The sequence below is a fragment of the Lampetra planeri genome, chromosome 16 (genome assembly GCF_965212315.1).
Source record: "Lampetra planeri chromosome 16, kcLamPlan1.2.h2, whole genome shotgun sequence".
NCBI classification, from domain to species: Eukaryota; Metazoa; Chordata; class Hyperoartia; order Petromyzontiformes; family Petromyzontidae; genus Lampetra; species Lampetra planeri.
In genome coordinates, this window is record NC_136122.1 from 8,901,347 (window position 1) to 8,927,907 (window position 26,561).

General features: G+C 44.2%; 1 protein-coding gene across 2 annotated transcripts in view; it reads right to left on the minus strand.

The window, feature by feature from the left end:
* ANO4 (anoctamin 4) overlaps positions 1–26,074 on the minus strand; it is a 167,258-nt gene extending 141,184 nt beyond the window's left edge. Inside the window, exon 1 of one of the 2 annotated variants that reach the window (XM_078601491.1) lies at positions 25,536–26,072. In XM_078601491.1, coding sequence (XP_078457617.1) covers positions 25,536–25,704 — 169 coding nt within the window. In that variant the 5' untranslated portion in view covers positions 25,705–26,072. Of the gene's footprint in view, positions 1–25,535 lie in introns of both variants that reach the window. The other variant, XM_078601492.1, reaches the window with a different exon arrangement.
* Positions 26,075–26,561: the final 487 nt, after the last annotated feature.

Here is a 26,561-nt window from a genome sequence, read left to right on the forward strand (position 1 = left end):
TTTATCAAACAGGAGGAATTAACGGTGCAACGCATCTCATCTGTTAAATATCTGCAGGTAATAGGATTGTCATCGATTGATCCTGGCTGCAGACATTGGTGAGTCACAAATAATCATGGAGATAAGAGAGCAGTTTCACTGTATAATGCATACCGTGATGACAACTAAAGGACTTAAGTCGTGTAGGCAGTTTGAGCAGGTTTTGGGTAAGACGTGATCCTGCCCATACCCGAGCATGGAGTACATTCGCTTGTTCAGCTCTTCTGCGCATGCGTCCTCGCTGCTGCGCTTGGACACGACATGACAACAGAATGATCCGCGCCAGGTGGGTCGCGGCGTTTATGTGCGCGCGGTGGGACTGAGTCGCCAAAAATAAATTAAAATTAATCACGATTTTTGTTTCCGTTTATTCAGGATCCCTGGGTCCCGCCACGAGGCTGAAATAACGGTCCTAATAATCATGAAGTTGCCAGATAGAAGGGTAAAAACCAATTATCATACTCCTTGGTTCTTTCGGTAAAGTCACGCAGGTAGAAAAATAATAGATCACGACGTTTCGATCGCCACACATGCAATCGGCAATCGACGATTGCTTGTATAATTTTTTCTACCAACGTGACTTTTACCGAAAGAACCAAAGAGTATGGATTCCTGCAGTCACGAAAGCTTCAACCCAAAATTATCATGAAGTGTCATACAAAGTCAGAACAATTGCGACGATCTTCTTCGTATGTCTGATGTCGTGGTAGAACGACAACTATGATTTTGCATCGAGGTGGCCGAGTCATATATAATTGCTTCAGAAGTAGCCGAATGTGCCACTTTGATGCCTCCTTCACATGTGTTCATGGGGCATTGAATATTGATGAGTTCCATGGTCCCTTCTGGGCAGTACATCAGAGAGGTTTTTTTATATTCCATTTGTGCATTGAGTATCTGCATCAGCTGCCATGGTTTGTGGTGATGCGGTTTAGGGTGTATATTGCGACTGTGTAATTTACTTATCAGTTTCCCCGTTTCAAACAAAAATAGAAAAACGCACACGGCAATAATCATCGTCGTGACCATCAGCCGTGGTCAATCCACTGCTGGATGAAGGCCTCCCCAAAACCACTGCCACATCGCACGACCCTGCAATGTAATAATCCACATAACGCGTGCATACGAACCGCTTTCATTGCTCCGTATCCTATCGGACGCGTTTGAATCCCTGACGGGCGACACTGAGTTTTGTTTTGGTGCGTTGCAAATGGTGCTGCGGTGCAGCCGGTTGATAACTGATCCTCATGGCGGTACCCCAGGGTACCAAATAATACAAAATGGGCCGAGGCAATTAAATATTTTATTTCTGGGACACTATTTTTTTCCAGGGGTCTTACTTAACTCTGCGACTGGGGTACCAATCAATCCGAAATCAGTGCCACTCCGTGATGTCGAAACGCCAAACATTAGCATAAAAAAATCCATTATCGAGAAATTAAACTTTGAATAGTGCATCGTGTACAGCTCGTCGAGATGAGTCGATTGCCGCATCGCCGACCATCAACAGAGACTAAACGTGACTGCATCACGGACATTATGCTATGGTACCCCAGGGTACCGCCATAAGGTTCAATTATCGTTGCTTCTTTGTTGTTGAATTCGCAAGCCACTGTTTACGGCGGTTGTCAGCTCGGCTGGCCAAAGGAGCCTGTGATGAAACCCCCGAGTCAATTAAAAAAGAAAACACCACGAGCTGCTCAATGAAACCAAGAGGGGCTGTCGGATATTGTTGGTCTGCTGGCTCTGCCTTTAAACCGTGAAAAAAATGTGGTATTTAAACTTCAAAACTGACAGTACACTGGGGCTCACATTCTGCATTTGTTTGGATACGGATCTTTTTCATTGCTGTGCTGTGAAAGAATCTCTGCGGGCAAAGGTCGCGTAAAAGTTGATGATCGGAATTGCATTGTCATTATGTTCAAATTGCGAAGGGGCAACCCCGAGAAAATAATTGTATCCACGGAAGAAATGAAAATGTCTAACCTGCACGGGTAATTGCAGAAGAAACTATTCATGCACGAGCTGTCCAACGAGTGTGATGCTCGCCGTGGAGCAAAAGTCATCGCGCTGGCAAATCAGAGGTCGCTGGTTCGATTTCACCTTTTGGCAAGGCAGTGGAGATAATGGAGCAAGTTTATTCAATCCATTCTAGATTTGAAGCTTTCGTGACTACAAGGATTCAAATTATTAGGTTTTTTCGGTAAAGTCACGTAGGAAATTTTTTTTAAATTAATAAAAAAAAAATCACGACGTTTCGGAGGCAACACAAGCTTCCGTCTTCAGGTGGAACCGTCACAGCACGATTGCTGTATCACTGTATCATTATTCAATCCAGTCCGTCCACACGGCGGTTTAAAGGTGTGCACCACAGTTAGCTGATCGGCAGGTCGTGTGTGGTGGGGTAATGTGTGGGTGCCCCCACCCCTTCCAAGATGTCTGGCCAGTGTGGAAGAGTAGGCCAATGTACACTCAAGATGAGTTACCTAGAGCTCCTAGTGGAGCCTCTTCCACCAGCAGTGACATGACAAAGGAATCTCAGGGCTGCAGATGTACCTCATACAATGATTTTCACAATTGGCTCAGCGGCGATGATACTCGCTATGCATTCCACGTCAATCAATACATCTATTTTTATACTCTTTTTTTTCTTGATTTAAGCTTTCGTGACTACAGTAATCCATACTCTTTGGTTCTTTCGGTAAAGTCACGTGGGGTATAAAAATAAAATAAAATAGATCACGACGTTTCGACCGCAACACAAGCAATCGTCATCAGTGCACATTGCAGCCGGCACAGGAGCACGTCACATTCAATGGTCGAGTGCAGAAAGAATAAATGCTCATGAGCAGGTCGGTGCTGCTGACTCCTCGTGTTGCACAGGGACAGCTGCCACTGTGACGGGGGGGGGGGTCCCTTAGCGAGACTGCAGCAGGGCACGGGAATGGTTGGTGACATAAGGCACTTTGAGTTTGCCGAGGCATTTAAGCTCGTGCCCTATAATAGATAGATAGATCGTTTATTGTCATTGTCACCAGTACAACGAAATTTAAAATGCTCACCAGTCAGGGCATCATTCATAAATTTAAATTAAATAAAACAAGAAAATAAAAATAAAATTAAATGAAAGATAATCAATTTATACTATATATAAAAACAGCCCAAGTATACCCACATACCCACATAAGGTTACATTTTGTCATTGCACATCTCTATTTCACAGTCAATTGAAAATACTATTACTTAATAATTAATTAACATTATTGAGTGTGGTGATCGCTGTAGGATAAAAGCTCAGTTTGAATCTGTTTGTCCTTGTTTTGACTGATCTGAATCGTCTGCCTGATGGCAACAGCTCAAACAGTGCAAATCATTACGCTCAACGGTCTTCCATGGCAAGCACATGCAGAGACTCAAGCTGAATTAATAGGAACAAGATGCCTGTGGTTGTGGTAATATCTGCGCTATTCTACAGCCCTGCCATAAAAAGTTTCAGTATGCAGTTAACACACTTGGAAGGATGATAATAACACAATTGGAAAAGTAATACATTCAGCAAGGTCATTTGAAGGTAGGATAGAATCTGGCAGTAAGTGTTAAATTTACTTTGAAGAGATTTTGTTCATTTTTGTAATAATGAAAGGTCTGAGTATGAAAAAAAACGGAAGACCTAAAAAATGTAACTATTTTAAGCAGATATTTTATATTTCACATGAGAAAAGGTGCACTATTTTGCCCGACTGTATTTCGCTTGCAAAAAAAAAATTTTGTACCTCGTAAAAAAAAACTCCAGATGAAAAGTGTAAAAACCAATTTGGAATACACACTGCTCGAACCCAATTATTTATATTTTTCGGTAATCACGGAATTTGAATAAATCATCAATCCGCCAAACTTCTAAATAATACTGATTATTCACCAAAGATAATTTAATATTTTGACAGAAAGAAAATTAATGTGAAAATTATAAATTAATGTACCACTTTAGTAATGACCATACACGTCTAATGCATCTTAAGGATTCTATAGAAAGCAAGGCCGTAATTATAATATATATTGGGGGGAACAATATTCAAATATGCTTAAAATTTCCCCCCCAATATATTGCTATAAAAAAATTTGCTATGCTATGTAAATAAAAACAATTTGCTAAACCTTGGCCACAATATCTGGACTTGTCTTCATATAAATCAATGCATAGATATCTGTTTATATGATTGTGGTTATGGTTGTACTTTATTAATCCTTAATCTCTGCCATTACATACAATGAAACAAGAAATGGTAAAAAAAAGTAAAAACAGAACAGTGTAATACAATACACTATTAGACATTGTAAAAAATAAATAAAAAGTCTATGCCATGTGTTAGTGAATTTTTTAAATATTTTAGGCAGGAAATGAGTTTTCAAATTTAGATATTTTTCTGGGTTGGGACCCCCAGAGACCCTGAAAGATTTGGTCCCCCCCAATGTTGATTCCATGGCTACGGCCTTGATAGAATCCAATACAATGCATTATCACCACCATCATCAGCCATGGTCAATCCACTGCTGGATGAAGGCCTCCCCAAACCATCAAAACGTATTACTTTATGAGTTTTACCGGATTTAATTGTTCAATCTCATTAGCGGACGCTCCATTCCTTGGCTACCACTGCAAGTATGCGTTTGTACAATCACATGCAATGCACAGTATGTGTAATTCGAACATAAATACAGGCAATATATTTTGACTGATTAAAATGATCTGAAATTACCAAAGAGTAAGATCTTATTATGAACACCACTGTTAATCAAGCGCATTTTACATTGTCATTGTTATACCTACCCTATAAAATAAATCAGATGTAAGCAATCAAGTCATAGTCACTGCCCATTTTTGGGGCAAATTAAGTAAAATAATAATAATAAATGAAAATAACTCAATTAAATCACGACGTTTCGGAGGCAACACAAATCTCCGTCTTCAGGTGGGACCGTCACAGCCAAATTTACTGTATCAAGTGAAGAGAAATCCAAGAGACAAGATCTAAAATACCAATTTTGTCAATTTGACGGTTTTGGGGAGGGTGAACGGTGTCGAGTAGTCATGTAACAATTCACGCCCCTTGTGATCTGATTACCTCACTCTCTCCCATTCCGTCCACGATGCTCCCAATCTCGAATGTCCCGGTCTGTGCCTCCCTCGCGCCCTGCGTCCAGTCAAGCTCCAGTGACTTTTGCCTTTTTGCTTCCCATTCACCGGAAAAAACTCCCACCGCACGTAAAACCATCACCTTCACTCACGTGCTGCCACTCCTCCCCTAAAACAGCCCCCATCTCACTTGTTTGCTTTTTTGACTACTTGTGTTGTGGTCATTGCAAACATGATGCCTTGAATAAAGGTGTCAGTTTTGTACCAGTTAAAAGGGTAAAAAACCTACTATTAGCCCCCATCTCTTTTCCTCTCGCCCATCCGACTGCTCCTCCCTACCCTTGCCCCCCCCCAGCTACGACCAGGCCTACCGCAACCCCTATCACTACCCCAACCCCTATCACTACCCCAACCCCTATCACTATTGCAGCCCATATCACTACCCCAACCCCTATCACTACCCCAACCCCTATCACTATTGCAGCCCATATCACTACCCCAACCCCTATCACTACCCCAACCCCTATCACTATCGCAGCCCATATCACTACCCCAACCCCTATCACTACCCCAACCCCTATCACTATCGCAGCCCATATCACTACCCCAACCCCTATCACTACCCCAGCCCCTATCACTATCGCAGCCCATATCACTACCCCAACCCCTATCACTGCCCCAACCCCTATCACTGCCCCAACCCCTATCACTACCCCAACCCCTATCACTATCGCAGCCCATATCACTACCCCAACCCCTATCACTGCCCCAACCCCTATCACTGCCCCAACCCCTATCACTACCACAACCCTAAATGTATCTATTTAGTATTTTAACATCTTAAACACCTGTTTTATTGCCAGAAAGGGTAAATCCTAGAATGATTCTTCATATCATCATCACGTGTCATTCCTCCTTTGTGTAGGCGTGTCGCTGGCTCTGTTGATGTGCGCATTCCCTTCATCCTGACTCGACCTCCACCACTCTCCAGTTCTCTCCGCTACCTGCCACGTCCTTCCTCGGCACTTCACTCCATTTCTTGCTTGGATGTGCCCCCTTTGCTCCCCCCCCCCCCGCGTATTTCCGCTTGAGGGGGATCCTGTTTAACAGCATGGTGTGTTCCCCATTATATTCTAATGTTCCTACCAATTCAATATAGGCACTCATAGAGCTTTCTTCAACTGCAAACTATTATTTTACTTCACATTTCACTGAGTTCCTTCCTGTTTGTCAGACAACCTCAATTCTGCTTCGTGCACTTGACTTCCATCCCTTGTTGTCACGGCCCAAGTTTCTGATGTGTAGCTCACCACTGGTACACAATGTGTGGCACACGACACCACATTGCACTCTCTTGGCAATGCAGAGTCTCACCTAATGCCTCTTTACAATTCGGTAAACGTGACTGCTGCACTGCGCTATTCGATTCACTTGCTCTTGCCACGTTGTCGCCGATTTGATGCATCGTCAAAATCCATGGCCACGATTCAATGGACGTATATACAACAAAAATGTATCACTGTGGTGAATGTAGCACCTCTCGTAGCTGCTTAGGTCACGTGAATCAATTACATACAAGGGATGTGAATGTAAACCGGTTGCCTCTAACAGCCCTCATTCGATGCAACGTATCCTCAGCACAATAATCTATTTCACTCAACGGTTCAACGAATCCTTGCAACTTCTTGGTTCTTTGGGTAAAGTCACGTAGAATGGAAATAATAAAATAATAAAAAGAAAACATTAATTTTTTTGTATATATTATTTCATTATTTCCCTTCTACGTGACTTTACCGAAAGAACCAAGAAGATGAATCCCTGCAGTCACGAAAGCTTTAAATCGGAATCCTTACAAGATACTGGAAACACCCAGGGCGATAAGCAGAAGGAATCAAAGCTAAATGGTAAAACACAACCGCCACTAGGAGGACAGAAAGCTGAAAAGTGTCAAAATAAACTCCGAGAGATGACAACTTGGAGTTGCACCAAACTAAGAGGCGGAACACATGGATCGGAGAAAATACACGAGTTGGAGACGTGATACCGACTGCTACGAAAAATAATTGGGCAGGAACACATCGCTCAGAGGGTTGATGGCCAGTGGTTGAGACTAACCAATGAGTGGCAGCCAAAGGAGCGTGGAGGAAATGCGTTTGAGAGGATATTTACTGCAGAGATGGGACAATTCCATCAGTTTGTAAGTAGACACTTATATTCTTGGTTCTTTCGGTAAAGTCACGTAGAAGGGAAATAATAAAATAATATTAATAAAAATAAATAACTAAAAAATATTTTTTAATAAATATAAAACAATAATAAAATCATATTTATTTTATTTTATTATTTCCCTTCTACGTGATTTTACCGAAAGAACCAAGAATATGAATCCCTGCAGTCACGAAAGCTTTCAATCAAGTAGACACTTGTTGCATCGTAAGACCATAACATATAGCGCTGGTTTGGGGATGCTTTCATCCAGCAGTGGATAGATCAGATAGATGATGAAGCTGATTAAAGTGTCTTAATGTGACCACAGCTAGAAAAAGATGCACATATGGGAAAAATGTGCATCGAGATACTGTCATTTTTACTGACCTTTTTAGGGGGCATTGAAGATTGGGCTACCAATCATGGAAGAATAGAGGATGTAAAGATGTGAATGAAAGCCAATCAGCGTGAGAGCCAATCAGTCACAGGGGGGCTACAAGAGCAAGGTCTTGACCTCGGATTTGAACAGAGAAAGGGTTTTAGTATTTTTTTTCTCCAGATGACACAGGCAGCCGTTGAGTAGGAGTAACCTTCGCATGAGTGAAGGTTGTCTGGGGATTTTGTGCAGAACTTGGGGGGGGCGGTTGGTTGTGCTCAACGAGTAGGAACACAGTGGCATGTCCTTTGTGTCAATGTATAATAATAAAAAGCGAGGTAATGCTACGGCCATCCAATTCACCTGCCAAGCCACTGCTGTCAGAATTCATCTTCACTCGATGAAGCTCTGGAGAGCCCGTCTAGAAGATATGTTGGCCTCCCTTTTCACACCGATGGGAGATGGGAGTAGCCACGCGTCACTCCACGACACGTGACCTGCCAGTCGACTAACTGTGGTTGTGCCCAATGGCGTTGCTGGGTCGACCAGTCAGGGGTTGAGCAGGGGGGCACTGAAGGAACTTTCCTTTGTTTCAACGGCTGCACTGGGGGTTAGAATCGAATGTATGACCTCTTGATTGCAAGTCCAGTGTGCTATCATTGCCCCGTGACAGCGTTCGAGTGCCACTGTGTACAGCGAACATTTCCCAAGTTTTTAAAAACAATTTCGAGCCAGTACAACGCAAACAACAATGTCAAGCACCAGCTGCATTCAATTAGTCGTATCACATTCACATGGTGAGAGGCAATAACAGATCCGCAGACACTGGCAGTTGTGTCGGTGAACATCAGGAGGTGAGTGTGACTGACCATTGCTTTAGGACCACCAAAGCAAAAAAAGTGTTTAAATGATGAAAGTACCATTTAACATGCTGCTGAGTGAGCAGCCACGCAAGTTACACCTGGAAAACAACACGAGCTCGTAATTCTACTCCCAGATGTGTTATTAATGCATTATCATCGTCTTACATTGAATGCTAAGCCATGCTCAAGGTGTTCAATATGTAAATTAAGATCACGTTTGAATTACGAATAAACAAAAACCATATATATTCACGCTTTCTGGAGTATTTCCGGGCTGTGCAATCCGTAAATATATTCGAGAGGTATACAACATAACTGAGGGCACCTACACAGTAGTAACGCTATAGCAGGTAAAAGCAAATCACTAATTTTAAATACGTCCGTTTTCTTCAATTTCTTGACATTAAATGCACACGTGTCTTCCTTGTCAATGTCAAACATGCATTTAATAACAATTAGCAGCGTTTCGAGATGCAATTTGCATTAATGACGCCCTATAAAACATAAAATATCACTATCATAAAAAAGCCACGTGATTAATAGGGTTTTTGTTATTGCTTTATAGCTTCAAGTTACGACCAATAAGACCATCTTGAACGTCATATTTTGAAGGTTAATCAGTATACGTAAGATAATATCACATATATTACGTCAGGTCAAGACCACCAAAGCAGGGATCGAGTACGGGAAACTGAAATATTGTGGACATGTTGGCAAGGATGAACGGTGACCGTGCGGTAATGGAGGGAAAACTAGGAAGGTCCTTGGGGTGGTGGAGTGGGGGTGACGAGCATGCTCTGACAGGACGTCAAATATCAAACAGTGGACGGGGTGCGAGCGATCTGAAGCTAAGCTAAAACTTTTATTTCACCAGGCAAGGCCCACCGAGCTACATGGCTCTTTCTGCAGAAGGAGACATGGCTATCGCAAATGATTGCTCGACGAGGTGATGTGGACATTTATAACAGCCAAATAATCGAAAGGCATGATGTTGATTCTAAATTTGGAGGGGGAAAAAACCGGAGGACCTGGGGGAAAATTTACGCGACCACAGGGAGAACGTGCAAACTCCAAATATACAGGCGTCAGGGTCGGGATCGGGATCGGGATCGAACCCACAACCTCCTGCATACCAGGCGAGGGAGCTAACATCTCGCCACCGCGGCGACCAATTGCATGACGCAACGATGGACAGAGAGAAGTGGAAAGACATCCTCTTAGGTTTTTTCGGTAAAGTCATGTAGGTATAAAATAAAATTAAAATCAATAAAAGTAAAATAAAAAATCACGACATTTCGGAGGCAACACAAGCTTCCGTCTTCAGGTGGAACCGTCACAGCACGATTGCTGCATCAAGTAAAGTACTTGTAAAGTACTTGATACAGCAATCGTGCTGTGACGGTTCCACCTGAAGACGGAAGCTTGTGTTGCCTCCGAAACGTCGTGATTTTTATTTTATTTTTATTTATTTTAATTCTTTACTTGATACAGCAATCGTGCCGTGACGGTTCCACCTGAAGACAGAAGCTTGTGTTGCCTCCGAAACGTCGTGATTTTTTATTTTACTTTTATTATATTTAATTTTATTTTTTACCTACGTGACTTTACCGAAAAAACCTAAGAGTATGAATCCTTGCAGTCACGAAAGCTTCAAATCTAGAAGTGGAAAGACATCTTGTCTTGGTGTGATCTGGTCCTGTTTTTTTCTGTTGTTTCGCTGCCTTACCCAACCTTGGGAATTGGTGTACATATGCAATTTGAACTTATTAACGTTATCTATTGTATTTATCTTTAGTGATTTGCTTACCTTTCCTATACTTTGCACTCCAATGGTATTTTTGGTGTTGTTTGTTGTTTAACAATATGCGTTACCCTTTCTGGCAATAAAACAGTTGTGTTAAGATGTTAAAACAGCAAACAGAATCCTTTTTCAAGGAATTAATGGTGAACATCGGTTTCAAATCCATCATATCTTATCAGAGCATGTTTTTTTATTTGCATGGTTGATGCAGACAGGATTCCTTGTAAAAGGTTTCTGTTTGGTGTTTTAACATCTTAACACAACTGTTTTAATGCCAGAAAGGGTAAAATCTATTGTTATATTTGGATGCTGGCAAAAAAGGTCCCATGTTGTTTGTTGTTGTAACCTCATGACCCACACCTACTTGACATCTGTGCAAAACAACTTCATATTGCTCATCGGATTTCTCCAGGATAAATACATATTCTGATTCTGACAACCGTCAGGAGATATCTGTGAAGGGAACAACAATGGCCCAAAATTCCAAGGAATTTGAAGAGCAAAGGGAATATAATATCTAATCTATGTTTACATTATACGCATGGTATCACATGCTTGTCTTTAAAGTGTAATGGATGTGTTGAAGGGTGCTTACTATAAGGGGCACAATACACCCATCTCTACCACCTCCTACTCGGTGATTTAATTAATTGTCACAGTTCATGATTTGGCTCAGGAATTTGTGTAAAAAACGTGCTATTGACATCAAATCAAAAAGCAATGAGTCAATTTGGAAAGCTGATACAGCAATTTATGCTTATTGTGCGAGCTGCTACATGTTATGAGACAAATAATTCATTTGAATAAATCGAAAAGCAGTGTGCCTTGTGAGTCAGAGCACGGCTGATGGAGCATATATCTCATAGGACATCTCCATAAAAATCCTCCAAGTGGCCATTTTATCATTTGCACAGCAACCAGGGTTTGCAATTTTACACACACTCTGCCATGAGACTATTTGTCAAATGACGGTCACACTGATATTTTCTAATTATCAGGGCTTGAATTCAGTCAAATCAAGTGCAAACGCATGTGTAATGCTGGGCTATAGTAGTAGGTTTTTACCCTTTTAAACTGGTACAAAACTGACACCTTTATTCAAGGCATCATGTTTGCAATAACCACAACACAAGTAGTCAAAAAAGCAAACAAAAAGAAGCAACTCTGATAAAGATAATAATATGCACTGTCCTTGAAGTTGATTGGTCCACACCCGAGACGGCTTTCTTTAGAGCCTAGTCCCCATTGGTGTTGGACCAGATGACACCAGAAGGCGTACAACTCAAACACAGTGCAATATCGGAGTATTGAGAGCTCGGGGTAAGCATTTACATTATGAGATCTCTTTTGCCACTGGTAAAAGAGATCTCATAGTATAATGCTGGGCTCTCATGCTCTCCAGTTATCGTTGACTGAGCTGAGATCGTAGATCTACAACCGTGTAAACGAGACGGCAAACAATTCGAGCAGCAATACAAACGAGACAGTAAAAACAAGACAAAAATAATCCACCTTGAATTGAATCATGAATCGTGGATTGTAACAATTAACCAAATCGATATGGGGGATGGGAATGAATCATGACACGCCTTGTTACGACTCGACTCAGTGGCTCTCAACTATAAGGTTTAGTGTTGGCCCATTTGTTGTTGAGTGCAGGAAACAGGCCCATTCCAGCTTAACGAGGAGCCCCGGGTGAGCAGTAATGAAATGACCCATTAAGGTGGCCATTAGAGAAAGGACACTGGTAAGAATAATGTTGGGGTTGTAGGAACGTCTACCTTTAGAACAGGATGTTGAATAACGGACCTCCTGTCACGAGCTCCGAGCACAGAGAGATGGATTCGAACATTTGAGCCACCTTCAGAAAATGTCCAGACGAAATGTTTGACTTGTTGGTAACCACTTTACATGGCACAACTTGAGTTATACGAAGATGTTTGTATTTGCCATGCATTGAACGGGGACTCCTCTATATACGAACTAGTTAGATTCCCAGAGGTATTTTCGTAAGTCAATTTGTTGGTAAGTCCAACTTTACCCCTGTCGATTCCAAACATATTGTAGGGCCCGTACACTAAATATGGGGAATGGCTTTAAAAGTTGTATAATCTCCTGTAGATGTAGATGCCACTGGTTCTTCATGTCCTCCACACATAGATGCCACTGGTTCTTCACGTTCTCCAGATGTAGATGCCACTGGTTCTTCACGTTCTGCAGAAGTAGATGCCACTGGTTCTTCACGTTCTGTAGATGTCAATGCCACTGGTTCTTCATGTTCTCCAAATGGAGATGCCACTGGTTCTTCATGTCCTCCAGATGGAGATGCCACTGGTTCTTCATGTCCTCCAGACGTAGATGCCACTGGTTCTTCATGTTCTGCAGATGTAGATACCACTGGTTCTTCATGTCCTCCAGACATAGATGCCACTGCTTATTCACGTTCTGTAGATGTAGATGCCACTGGTTCTTCGTGTTCTGCAGATGTAGATTCCACTGGTTCTTCATGTCCTCCAGACGTAGATGCCACTGGTTCTTCATGTTCTGCAGATGTAGATGCCACTGGTTCTTCATGTCCTCCAGACGTAGATGCCACTGCTTATTCACGTTCTGTAGATGTCGATGCCACTGGTTCTTCATGTTCTCCAGATGTAGATGCCACTGGTTCTTTGTGTTCTGCAGATGTAGATTCCACTGGTTCTTCATGTCCTCCAGACGTAGATGCCACTGCTTATTCACGTTCTGTAGATGTCGATGCCACTGGTTCTTCATGTTCTCCAGATGTCGATGCCACTGGTTCTTCACGTGCTGCAGATATAGATGCCACCACCGACTCTCGGTCTGAACAGGCAACTAGACATACGGACAGGTTTGCTCGTATATCTGAAAGTACGTAAGTCGAATGTTCATAAGTAGAGAAGTCCCTGTACTGTACAGATACGGGCAACTCTAAATACGTTTGTTGGCGTAAATCAAGTTGCATTTGTTGACCCGGGGTGATATCTCAAGAGACCAGGATAGTCTAATTTGTAAGAGTGACCGCCACCAAACCACGGCAGCTAATTCTGCTCTGGCACCATGGACTGCCCGTGTGGCTCCTCGATTTCCATTCACTTCCAAACCTGGAGGGCCCAGTCGTGACGGGAGAGTCGGGTGGACAGAGGGCTATCGGAGGGATGTGCAATACCATGCGGCTAGAGAACTAAACACTCTGCACACATCCTCAAGTGGCCATCTGGTGTTCCTATCTATGAGACAATGCAGGTCAGCAGATCGAGCCTGTGTGTTGAATTATATCAAAGGCCATGCGACAGATGTTCCAAATGGAAATGCAGAGTGCGTTGTTGGTTTAAAAGATCATTGCCAAAAGTTAATCAAGCAAATAACTCTCTCCCCGGCAGTAGCAAATAAATAATGATTGAATGTATTCTGAATTGTTGTTTTTATCCCCTGCATGTAAATATTGTATACAATCATTAACTATTAACGTATTCATTATATTTAAGAGAAACATTTCTTTTGAAACTGCAGTAGTGAGCACAAATGGGGCATAGCTCACTCATCGTTCTCAATATCCGGGCACATATGGCAGGCATCACACACATTTACATCGTTTTTCTGAACACGTAATGAGTTTCACAATCGTTTCTCAAACACACAGAAAGCAGGGGTTTTCTCAGAGATGATACAGAGTCTTCCGAACATGGACAGCACAATGCTACCAGGATTTTGGGTTTCTCTTATGTTATCACTACTACTTATTTTCCAACTCTTTATGCTCACATATATTTTGTATCAATGTAATTAATTATTAATGCCACGCTATTGAGAAAGCATGCTGGCATACTGGACCGTCAGCTCGGGTGATCCAAGTTTGATTCCCAGCCATGGAACATCAGTGCCGAGTGACACCAGATATCGTCGCCTGTCTTCCCCCACAACCTTCGCCAACATGATTTGACCAACATGGGCGAAATATGTTCAGTCCCCAAGACCGACATAGCATGGGAAGGCCTTCATCCAGGAGAGGATTGCCAAAGGACGGACATTTATTATTAATATTATTACACAATGTAGCCTCGCTGAGCCTCAAGACTTCTGGGATGTTTGGCCAATTCCATTAGCGTTTGGCAAACTCTAGAGTGTGTGCGTGTGTTGTGTGTATATGCGTTTGCACGTACGGAGGAGAGTGTATTGATTCGCCGCTGCGCTACGAACCTGGCTGCCCGAGTTCGATTCCTGCTCTTGGCAAATATCGGTTACGAATATCTGAACCGGGCCTATGGCTGCCCTATGTCCACTTAGCCTTCAATTAATAGCTTGTGTGTGGGTGCGTGAACATTGGCGCTGGGGAGGAAAACATTGGGCAGGCGTGGAGCTGGCCCACCCACCCCTTCGTGTGTGGTGCCGGCCTTCATAGGTGCTTGCGGACAGCACTTGCCCCGGCAGTTTGGTAAAGGCTATACGGGCGATCTTTGTCTTTTGTTTGCTAAAAAAATATAACGCTCTGATAAAAAAAAACTAAAATGATTTGTCTTAGATGAGTAAAAGAAACATGTTAACATCGATGAGATTTAATTAAGCGGCGATTATGTTGGTGTGCAAATTAATCGTCGTCCGGTAATTTTTGCACACTTCGACCATAGAATGGCACGCGCAATGATTCAAACACGTTAATGGGCATCTGCGATTGCCTCAGATGTAAACATTCATTAGGCTGGCGCCGGCAAAATGTTCTTAAACAATAGAGTTGATTAGCAACATTTCCTTCCGGCTTAAAGAGCACGCACCGTTTTGAAAAACAAGAATAAAAAATCGCGTCTGCGTGCGTGATCCCCACAGATATGTTGCCGAGGGCAGGAAGCAACATCTTTACTTGGAGGCTTGAGTCTGGATGAGAATGATGGTTTGAATTGGCTTTGCAATCGTTTTATTCCATAGCAATTAACTTCCACGGGTCCTCATTAAGCGCTGGTTCTATTGTTATTACTATCTGGCAGGCATGGAGCGGGTGCAGTTTTGGCAAAAAGCTATTTGCTCACAAAGTATGCTATTTCACACTTACGTAACAGATTTAGGCATAGTAACCCGCACGTTTGTTTTCATTAACACGTGATTCCTCAGCGTTGTTTTAATATGCCTCTTTCGTTTTGTTTGAGTGCGGCCACAGCTGTTTTTATTATTATTATTATGCATTGTGTAATCATATTATTATTCTCGAAAGCTCGACTCACAACCTTCTACTCCTCCTCTCGACACCAAACACTAAGAACGTCACTTCCTGCCATCGTTTATCCGTGGCAGCCCCCCGCATCTCTCTCCTCTACTGCCCCCCTGCACTACAGCTCGCGGTGGAACTATCTGTAGCAGCAGCAGTAGCAGCGTGACTCACAACCTACTCGTCCTCCTCCTCCTCTCGACAACAAAGTCCAGGACCATGGTCACTACCGAGTGTCCTTTCTCCGTGGAAGCCCCCACCATCTGGAATGTGGCTATCACCACCATCATCATCGTCGTCGTCGTCAGCATCATCATTGTCCCACTGCTGTTGAACATTCAGCGTGCAGCGTTCAATCCACACCGACTTTAAAGTGTCACTTGAAGGTCCCCCACGTCCGGGCTTTCGAACGACATGCCTTAGAGTCACAGTCGTTTAGGTCCGTGAATTGTTGTGTGCATTGTCATCATTGGTTTATATTTGAGGCTTTTTTGTCCCAACAGACTAAAGATCAAACGTGGCACTTATGACGAGACGTTAAACTTGTTTTCAACTTTGCTTGTAGATAATAGTTGTAACGTTGGATATGCTACAAAATTGCTCCTTTAGTGAAGAGTATTAAGGAAATGGAAGTTTAATAAATCAATGGATTATAAGATTACAGAATTACGATAATACTTCGAGCTATTTACTCACTATTACGAAGGCAAAGTGCATTCTTCAACACATCATGTTTTGTTTTCAGCGTTGAAAAAGTTGTTCAAATTCTTCAAATAATGCAAAAATAACAGAGTTATTTGACGTATCAATCTAATTTTCGAAAAGCGTATTTGGTGATGCTGCGTTGGTGGTGGTCCACAAGCACAACCCGCTACGAACCTTCGCCTGCTATCATGAAGGGCCCTTCCGGAAAAGACAAAAAACGTCACCTCTCATATATTTGTATTATTACATTTTGGGGCGGTGCTATTCATGAATGTGTTGAGGTTTCTGTTAATACATTCTCATAGATATTCAGACTTGCTGCTAGATTTTAAAAAATAGTATATTGTTTGTCTTAAAGAGATTGTCACGTGATGGTCACACCAACATTTGTAGTTTTCCGAGCTAGAATTTGACCAAATTAAGTTCAAAACCGAATTTGATGTTGTACTTAAATTTTTTAATCCAGTCTTTGTTGACTTGGCTGAGACCATCACCTCGCTATACCCGAGTGACCGATTTGATCATGGGTTGCTAAAACCTGGATTCGAACCAAGGATTGAATTAGCATTGGCTCAGCGTTTTAACATTCCAGCTCCCTTGCCATGTTGCTGTTGAAGACTTTAGCTGCGAGAGTGAAAACACACACGAGTCATGTGAGCACAATACTGTTGCTTAAAACAAGGCACGTACTGGTTGCACGATTAACTTGAATGTCCCAGGAATATTTGTATGCGGCTTCTCTAAATGTCATAATTTATTGTATTCTTTTTGCAGACCGCGTTCCTTGAGGTTTATACAGGAAGTTATCCTTGACCGGGGGAGTGCCAAAGAAGAGAAGATATTGCTCTGGCATTTTTCAACCAAAAATCTCACACTTCACACGTCAAAAAAGATAATAATACTGTATATAGTTTGAAAAGTGATGTGTTAATAAAAAAAAGTGTAAAGGTGCAGCCCTGCTTATTGTTTTCTCTTCCACCACTGCTTACACAGAAGGGCCTCCACTCGAGATGGCTCTATGGTGGCCCTTCCAGAGGGCTTTTAGCCAAGTCTACCCACCCTAGTCAGACATTTTGGAAGAGGTGGGAGTCCCCACGCTTTGCCCCACCACAGGCGACCAGCTGATTGACTAACTGGTCAAATAATTTCATACTCATGAGTGGAGAGAGGCAGGGAGATTTAAGAAGCTGCCCCACTACTTCAGACTGAACCAAACCGGCAATCTCTGGATTGTGCTAACGATTATGTCATGGCAGCATCAATGAGCTGCATAAACACAAACATTACCTAACAACATTACTCTCCTGTATACAGGGAACAAAGGCAAGAATTGTTTTCACATGAATGAATAATCTACATTTAATAGAACTTTGAAAAACGAATTTACTCGTTGTAACACAGAACTTAATCTATAAACAACACCATCCCTCAAGAGGCCACGGCAAGACCAAGCCCACAGCAATAGTCCTGCTGTAATATTTTCTGAAGTTTAATAAGACCAACCTTTATAATGCATTTCTGAGAAGAAGAAAAAAACGACCGCAAAAATTCAAACTTAGCAACAATCAATCAACATACTGTGCCGAACATGTGAAAAACGGCGAATTTTTCAAGTCACCGCTTCTGACCTCCAGCGTGCAGAATTTACCAAGCTCCACGCACAGCGAGCCAATACGTCCGTTGGCTTTATAGAATTAAGCCTCGTGCCAAATTGCGACGATGGCACGGCCTGTCAAAGCGCAGCTTCCTATTTGTTTGCTGGCGCCTACTGCTGGCGGAAGGGCCTCCACTGGTCAGTGGCTGCCAATGTGGTGGTCCCGTGGACCACCCTTTGAGAACCACTGCTCTAGAGGAGGGCAGTGGTTCTCAGTGTGTGGTCCCGGCACCAGCGGTGGTCCGCGACAGACCTCCAGGTTGGCCCGCGGGGCTGTGACGCAAACGCAGGTTGATCCGGACAATAATTACAACGTTTGTACCTTTTGTGTCAGACATTAAATTTCGATTTAAAGCTTTCGTGACTGCAGGGATTCATCTTCTTGGTTCTTTCGGTAAAGTCACGTAACTTTACCGAAAGAACCAAGAAGATGTCAGACATTAATTTATATTTTAATCATATTTCATTGAAAAAAATTAAGTTAGGTAAACTACCCTGATTAGACTAACCTGATTATAACGATTGTTTAAGGGTGCTTTATAAATGTTAATCATTATTATCATCATTACTTACCCTAAGATCTAATTACCTCCCCCTCCCCCCTCTACAAAAGCCACCCTTTTAGCTGCAGAAATAAAGTATTTATGTTCCGGAAATGTGTAATTTTGTATGAATGGCATTTAGAGAGAAGTGAATGCGTTTTGTCAACAGGGGTTAGGGTGGGAGCGGTGCGGTCCGTGTAAATGTTTGCATCGGCTGATGTGGCCCATGGGCGAAGAAGGTTTGAGAAACACCGGCCTAGAGGGAATGTGGCCTCCTCTTCGACGCTGGCCAGACGTCCAGAAAGAAGTGGGGGGGGGGGGTACTCACGCTCCACTCTGCCATACGCGACCTGCCGATTTGACTTCACTGTGGTACGTCCAATTCTACCACCGGGTGGACAGAGTTGGGGGATTTAAGAAGCTTGGTTACTGTTTAAACTGGCGAGCCAGGAGAACGAACCGGCAACTTCTGCGCTGCAAGTCCAGTCTGCTGACCATTACACGATGGCAGCAACCTCGCCGCACACTCACTAAGACTCCTCGTAAAAACACTTCCTGACATAATTGATTACTTGAAACACATTTTTTTTACTTGCATAGTAAAGTAATTGTATTTTTTCATTTGCTATATGACCAGATAATACAACAAATCCTTAACATGAAACACCCAGTCGTTCATAAAAGTTGAAGGCAGTATAGTACTATAGTAATAGAGCAAGTTCAGAATCACTGAACCGGAATTGATAGCTTGAAAGCCTTTAGCGCGGGGCCCTTGAAAATTGCGGGGACCCGTAGCATATGCAGCTACTTTTGCTACGAGGATAATCCGGCACTGTTCTGAGGCTCTCGTTCTCAGTGGGTGAGACCAGACCGAGGCGAGACAACAGCACAGGCGAATACCCCGACGATGCCAGTGCAGCGGCGTCCAGCCGGGAAGGCGTGCCGAGTGGACGGGGATGTCCACCCAGGAGATGCAGCGATGGACATTGGCTCATGTGCAGGTGCTGAGTCGGACCACTCCATTGCAGACCAGAGGTCGCAAACGGGTTTTGATTCCTTACCCGTACCCGTACCCGGCCGCACCAGGGTCGCAAACGGGTACCCGTCCCCATACCCGGCCGGGTATGGGTACACGTACGCTACCCGTACCCGTACCCTACCCGAAATGAGTGACAAACGGTTACTCACCGGTGACTCACGGCATACCCGTACCCGTATCCGGCCGCACCAGGGTCGCAAACGGGTACCCGTACCATTACCTGGCCGGGTACGGGTAGCCGGGTATCGGGTAGGGTACGGGTATCGGGTACCCGGTTGCGACCTCTGTTGCAGACTCACAACAGGTGGTGACGGCTTGGTGGAGGTCTCTATCCAGCATTGGATTGATCATGGCCGATGATGAAGAGGCCAGTGACAAGAGGCACGTGTCAGGCAATACCACACACACACTTGGAAGCTGGTGCCAATGGGACAAAAAGCGGTTCACCTTTGGTGAGCGCTAAGAACATTGAGATACCAAACAAATGTAGCACTTCTGCTGCCTTCAAGAACAAAGGCACCGAAGCAGTGACATCTATGGCGGCGCACGGATAAATGTAGGCCCTGGTCAAATGCTTTAAACGTACTTGAAAACGATTTTCAACCGCTCTCTCTCTCCTGCACACTTGTGCTCAATGCAGTTGCCATCTTTACCCCTTTAAAATGTACTTCTTCTGACAAGCTTTCAGCGGCTGCTAAACGCATGGGATAAAACGTTATTATTCAGGGTTGGAAGGAGGGGTCTCTCTTTCAGAGTGCGTTCACAGTGGCCTTTAAGAACGTAATGACGCATCGATTCATTGGCTGAAGACCATTTTTAACCCTCATGATGCACGCATCGACTGCGCGTGCAAACGTCAATAGATGTTTACGTAAACCGTTGTATGTACGTGGTTCATGTAAATACTACACACGGCTAACATCAGGGGCAAGCAGTCCTGCCTTCACCACCCCCCCGTCACCGCTTCATCAACCCACACTGACCAGCATGGTGAAGTATGATTACAAACAAATCCTATGATGTGTGGGAGGCCATCATCTGTTGGTGGATACAGGAAGGATTACATATATTATTAATTATGAAACAATCTAAACAGTTGTAATTAGTCCTGCCAATTAATGTTTTCAAATTACGTGGAAAATACCACAGGAATTAAACTGCCTCTATTAATCAGCATCTATTGCTAAGGAACACTCTGGGTAGTAATGCAGATGGGGTGCTCTTGCCAATAACAAAAACAAAGATCCCCCGTATAGCCTTAACAGACTGTTGGGGCAAGTGCTGTTAACGAGTACCTATGAAGGCCGGCACGGCACACGAGGGGGTGGGTGGCCAGCACCACGCCCGGCCGCCTTTGTCTCCCTAGTGGCGATGTTTACGAAGGTCCTCATTTGGTGTCGAGTCAACTTAGGGAAATTGTCAGTAGCATAACGCAAACCCAGTGGCATTTGTTAAACAAGCCCCTGGCTCTAGCTGATGAGACCCACAATGTCAAAGCCACTGCGGGGTCCGCTTACTTGGCTTGGATAGCCCAGTAAAAGCTGGTGGGCTAAAGCGTGCAGCCCGTTCTCCTATAACGCGCGTTTTCATCACGCGAATTGGATGTAGCGCGACGAATGTATCGGGCAACACATCGCTCACAACGCGGATGCGAATTGGATATAACGCGATCGAGCGAACGGAACTCCGTCGCGCTAGCAAGGAACAAGCGGTCGTATGGCTGCCTTGGTGCAGCGTCACACGAGGCGGGATGCTGCTGGATACTTCCAGACGCCACCCACGCGCCTCAGTCTTTGCTCAGCCTGCGTTACGCATCTCACGTGTTATCGCGGACTGTTCTATACCCCTATATTATATATTATTTATTAGAATGTGATGTTTCCATCAAGCGTTCTTCGGAACGCAGTTACTGTGTTATAGGAGAACAGATTTCCACAAGACGGAAGGTCTCTTTATGATTTTTCATTCCTTCACGTGCCCTTCCCAACATCCGAGTGTAATCACACTTCGCGCCATATGTAGATTCTGTTGGTGCAGTCACCGCAAAAGCAGCACAACATCCTTATCAACTTCCACCGGTCCAACTCCCGCAGTTATTGACAGTGTCTGAGGCTTATCCCTCGAGGATCATTGGCATTGTAACAAAGTTTCATATACAGTACGTGACTTGGTTATTAAGCTGCTGAAACGACTGTATGTGTATGAACTTATAGAAGCATCTGTGTGTGTGCGTGTTTTGTGTGACTGTAAACGTGGCATGCAGTTCAAAGCAGGAAAGCAAGAAGACTAAGTGCTAAGTTTTAAGTATCATGCCCTCTCGTGCGTTTGCAATTCTAGACTGTGATGTCCATGCATGGCCCGTGTTTTTTTATTTCTTGTCAACCCACTGCTGAATGATGAGAGCATTCCCACTCATTGCGGGGCTGTAAGTGATATATTGGCCATACTTCACCACGCTGGTAGGTGTGGGTTGATGATAAGCGGGAGAGGGGGGGGGGGCAAAACGAACATGGATTGTGCTCCACTGCCCTCTGCTGCCCACAACGCCTACTGCATCTGTCGTTTGCACACACAATGGTGGTCGCTCATCCAAGCACAATCCAGGCTCAACAAATCCCGCCCAGCTTACAAGAGCCGATGAGATCAGGTGCAGTCTGGCTGCTTCGGCCGCGGTGGTGAGATGTTAACTACCTCGCCTGGTATACAGGAGCCCGTGGGTTCAATCCCGACCATGACGCCTGCTGTATATTTTGAGTTTTGCGTGTCTCTCTCTCATCATCATGACAGTGGCTAGGAGATGTTAACTACCTCGCCTGGTATACAGGAAGTCGTGGGTTCGATCCTGACGCCTGCTGTATATTTTGAGTTTTGCGTGTCTCTCTCTCATCATCATCACAGTGGCTAGGATATATTAACTACCTCGCCTGGTATACAGGAGGTCGTGGGTTCGATCCTGACGCCTGCTGTATATTTGGAGTTTTGCGTGTCTCTCTCTCATCATCATCACAGTGGCTAGGATATGTTAACTACCTCGCCTGGTATACAGGAGGTCGTGGGTTCGATCCTGACGCCTGCTGTATATTTAGAGTTTGCATGTCTCTCTCTCTCTCACTGTGGTCGCGTGGATTTTTCTCCGGATCCTCTGGGTTTTCCCTCAAAATTGAGAAACTTGCGTTCAGACTACTTGGCTGCTATACATTTCCACACGATAAGCCACTTCGTTGAGCTATCAATTGTGGCCAAGTCGCGTCTGGCAAAATAAAAAAAAAATTTGTTTAGTTTCAGTTTAATATGGGGCCAGCAGTGATGGTGCTATTCAGAGAACCTTCACACACACACATTGCCCAAGGCAGCAGCCACAACAGCTATTCCCATGCTTATGTTATTTCTTAATAAACACCATAAGGCATTGCGGAAAACAAACGAGAGCACTGACAATCTCAGCAACAGAGGTCAAAATGCTTCATATTCTTAGGTTTTTTCGGTAAAGTCACGTAGGTAAAAAATTAATAAAAACAATGATTGTTTTATATTTTTGTTATTTTATAATTTCCCTTCTACGTGACTTTACCGAAAAAAACCCTAAGAATATGAATCATTGCAGTCACGAAAGCTTCAAATCTAGAGTCAAAATGCTTCCCAATGAGAACATTAATAAAAACGTGTGTTGTATACTGTAAGGCAAACTGTTATATGGAATTGTTGAAATCGCATCTAGAAAATAAGACATACGTTACGAAAGAAGAGGCATCTGCTTTGGTCCCTCCACTCACCAAACATCCCATGCCACCCGCCTTCATACGAAGATTAATACTGCACAGTACACCGTTGCATATCTGGGGGCCAATGTGCAGCCTAGGGTGTCACTCAATATGCATATGGGAAAGTGAAGTTTCAGTCTTCCTTCAATCCCATCCTCCTCTCAACGTTGTTACTTTTTAGCGTAAAAGTCAAACTGCCGAGAATGTCATTGAAATCTGACAACTTTTACAAGTGGATCTGAATCATCGCCTTCGTCACGGGGTCGTGGGTGTATAACAAAAAACGCTGGCCACCCCACCCTTCACCGTGTGGCTCATGCCTGAGCACGAGCTGTTATGAGTCTTCGGATGCTTTCAGATCGGGTCCTGATTAGCGTTACACCTCCACCACACCGCTGAAGTGTGTCTGGGGTCAAGGGCGAGCAACCCTTGAACTCTGCTCTCAAATGATATACGAGACTGAGTCTCTGGGCTGCAGTGACCCAATGATGATACCGATTATATGTAATAATAATGTCTGATAGGGCTATTGTTCACAATTGCACCCAATTGTTTTTTTTTACTGGAATGCATTTTCCAACGCCGTTGAGCAACTCGTGAAAATTTAGAGGGACTGTCTTTCACCTGTCAGCGCTTCAGTTTATAACGGACAAATATATTAATAAAAACCATGGAGGGGGGGAGGTATGACCATGGAAATAAAACAAATAAGAAATTGAGTTGTACCCTCGTCGCGTCGGCAAATATGTGAAAAAGGTGGGACATGTAATCATCGATGTAAAATTATAGTTGCCACCGTGGCATGAACGCCCGACTCTCTGGGTGTGGTCGTTCGGACCGTTGTGTGTAGGGGCGGTTTATTGGTCAGGGCGGATTTGTGAAGCGTCGGATATTCAACCGTTGCTCTGTTTAGAACGACACAGAACGGCAAGCTGTCATAAGTGTGTCTGTATGTCTTGGCCGACGGTTTTGTAAAGTCTTACAAACCTTAGCCAAAAGTTTCGCAATGCAATAGGCATTGCAACACTGTTTTCGTGTGTAGCGGTACAGTATGCTCCGTTTCCTGCCTATCCTTGCACCCGTTCATTGCTGGTAAAGCAGCTCTGTTGATTTAAATAAAACAGTGTTATTGACCTTCGTTACACACCTACAAATATGTTAACCTGATAATGTTCACGTGCGTTCCTCATCGGGCATTTTCTCATCATGATCATCATCATCATCGTCGTGATCAAACTCATCCACCGTGTCCTATCCACTGCGGAACGAAGCCCTTATACATGTCGTTGTCATCCCTCGCGGTCCCGCGATGCCACAATCCATCTAATCCCCATCACTCCATCCCACAAATATACAAAACTGTGAGATCACAGAGCCGTTTCCCTATCTATCGCCAAACGAAATCACCTGCGGATACTTACATATGCACGTATTCACTATTTTAATTAGCGCAGAGGCAGTAGTGCACTTATTGGTACAATGCCACTTTGCTCGTGTTCAATGGCTGTAAAATTTATACGGTGGCGCCGCGCAAGTGGTTAAATCCCTCAATTGATTTTCAAGTAGGCCGGGATATTTAGCCCATAGGCTTCGGTGTGTGGCTGGAGAATTTGCTTCAACCTCTGCAATCTGCATCAGTGGTTACGAGGGTCGCTCTCGGTCCCCGATTCCCCGAGGATGTCCTCATTGACGGAGCTGTCCTGGGAAATCTGCTCGCCTTCCCCCGGGGTAACATCGAACGCGCCGTTTTTTCCCGTCAATCGGCATAATAACAATACAAAGCGTTAACATTTAGTGATCTATACTTTTGGTTTTGTGAGATATTCCTCTTTCCGTGACATGTCCCCGATGTTTTTTTCTTTTGGGTATCTCAAGAGGCTGGCCAGAGATGGTTCAGCAGTAGAGACACCAACTCGCAATCATAACCACAAGGTTACGAGTTCAAATCCCGATAGGGGGTTCGCGCAACCCTATTACCTTCCTGGTTCGATAACAACGAGTACAACTTTGTGATTGTCCTATGAATAGACACGTGGACATCCCACCACGGGCTGAGAGGCTGTAAACAAGAGATGAGCATCGCCTGAACGCACATTTGGGCAGGCAATCACTTTGATGAAAGTGTTTAGGAGGGCTGGCTGGGTTGGGCTGGTGTGGCTAGGCTGGGCTGGGCTGAGCTGGGCTGGCTGCCTTACCTGGGTAGGGGCACGAGTCGGGTCCAGGGTCGTCGAGGCTTGGCTGAGGGTGTCCCGCCGACGGCTGCAGCTCTTGGAGCTGAAGCCCTCCGTGCTCTGGCCCCGAGAGCGCTTCTTTCCCGCGAGGCTGTCCCAATTCCGATGCTGTCGTATCCTCCTCGTGAAGCATGCCGCCTGCTGATCAGCTCCGTCGTCCAAACAATTGTGGCTGCGCTGTTGTTTCCGCACAAAATAAAAAATAATATACACACACACAGAGGAGATCCTTTCAATGTCACTGCGTATTTGCCCCGCGCTGCCGATAGACTTTCTCGAGTATTGTAATAAGGTCTCGCTACGGGCAGCAGAGACACGGGGGATTGCGCAAGCCGGCTGAGTGGGTGGCCGTTCAGCGCAGTCCCTAGTCCTGCAGTGGAATTAAAGATCAGGCTGCTCCAATAACAAGTGGAATAATCAAATAAATGCAGGCTCTAAGCTGTCAACCGTGCTGCGAGCAGAAACAGCTGCTCCGTCCAAGGAGTCGCGGGTTTTGTTCATAGTGTGCAGTGGTGGGGAGAGGGGTGGGAGGGCGGGCGGGAGGGAGCCAGGCAGGAGATGGGAGTACGCGTGGGGAGGGGAGGAGTGAGAAACTGGCTGTAAATGTGGATAGCACAGCAGCTACTAGCCACAACAATAAAAACCGGGCGTCTTTACTCAGGACTGTGGTCGCATTACATTCTCCAGTCCTAGACCAAGCTGTGCTCGGCGACAATTATAATGAGGCCGATGTAAAACAACAAAGAAAGGGCCATCAAAAAGTTACTACTACTCGTGATAATAATAATTCCGTATTCGAACATAGAAAAAGGGGATTTAGTAATGCATTGGTGTCAAAGAGTGAAATTCGAGTTTTGAGATTGTGAATTAGATTCAATGATTGTGTGTTGCAATACGTTGCATTGCCGCCATCCAGGACAGAATTTGTGCTCGTTGCGACCGTCATGCTCGACGGATCATCACAAATCCACCCTCTTCTCAAGCAGCAAC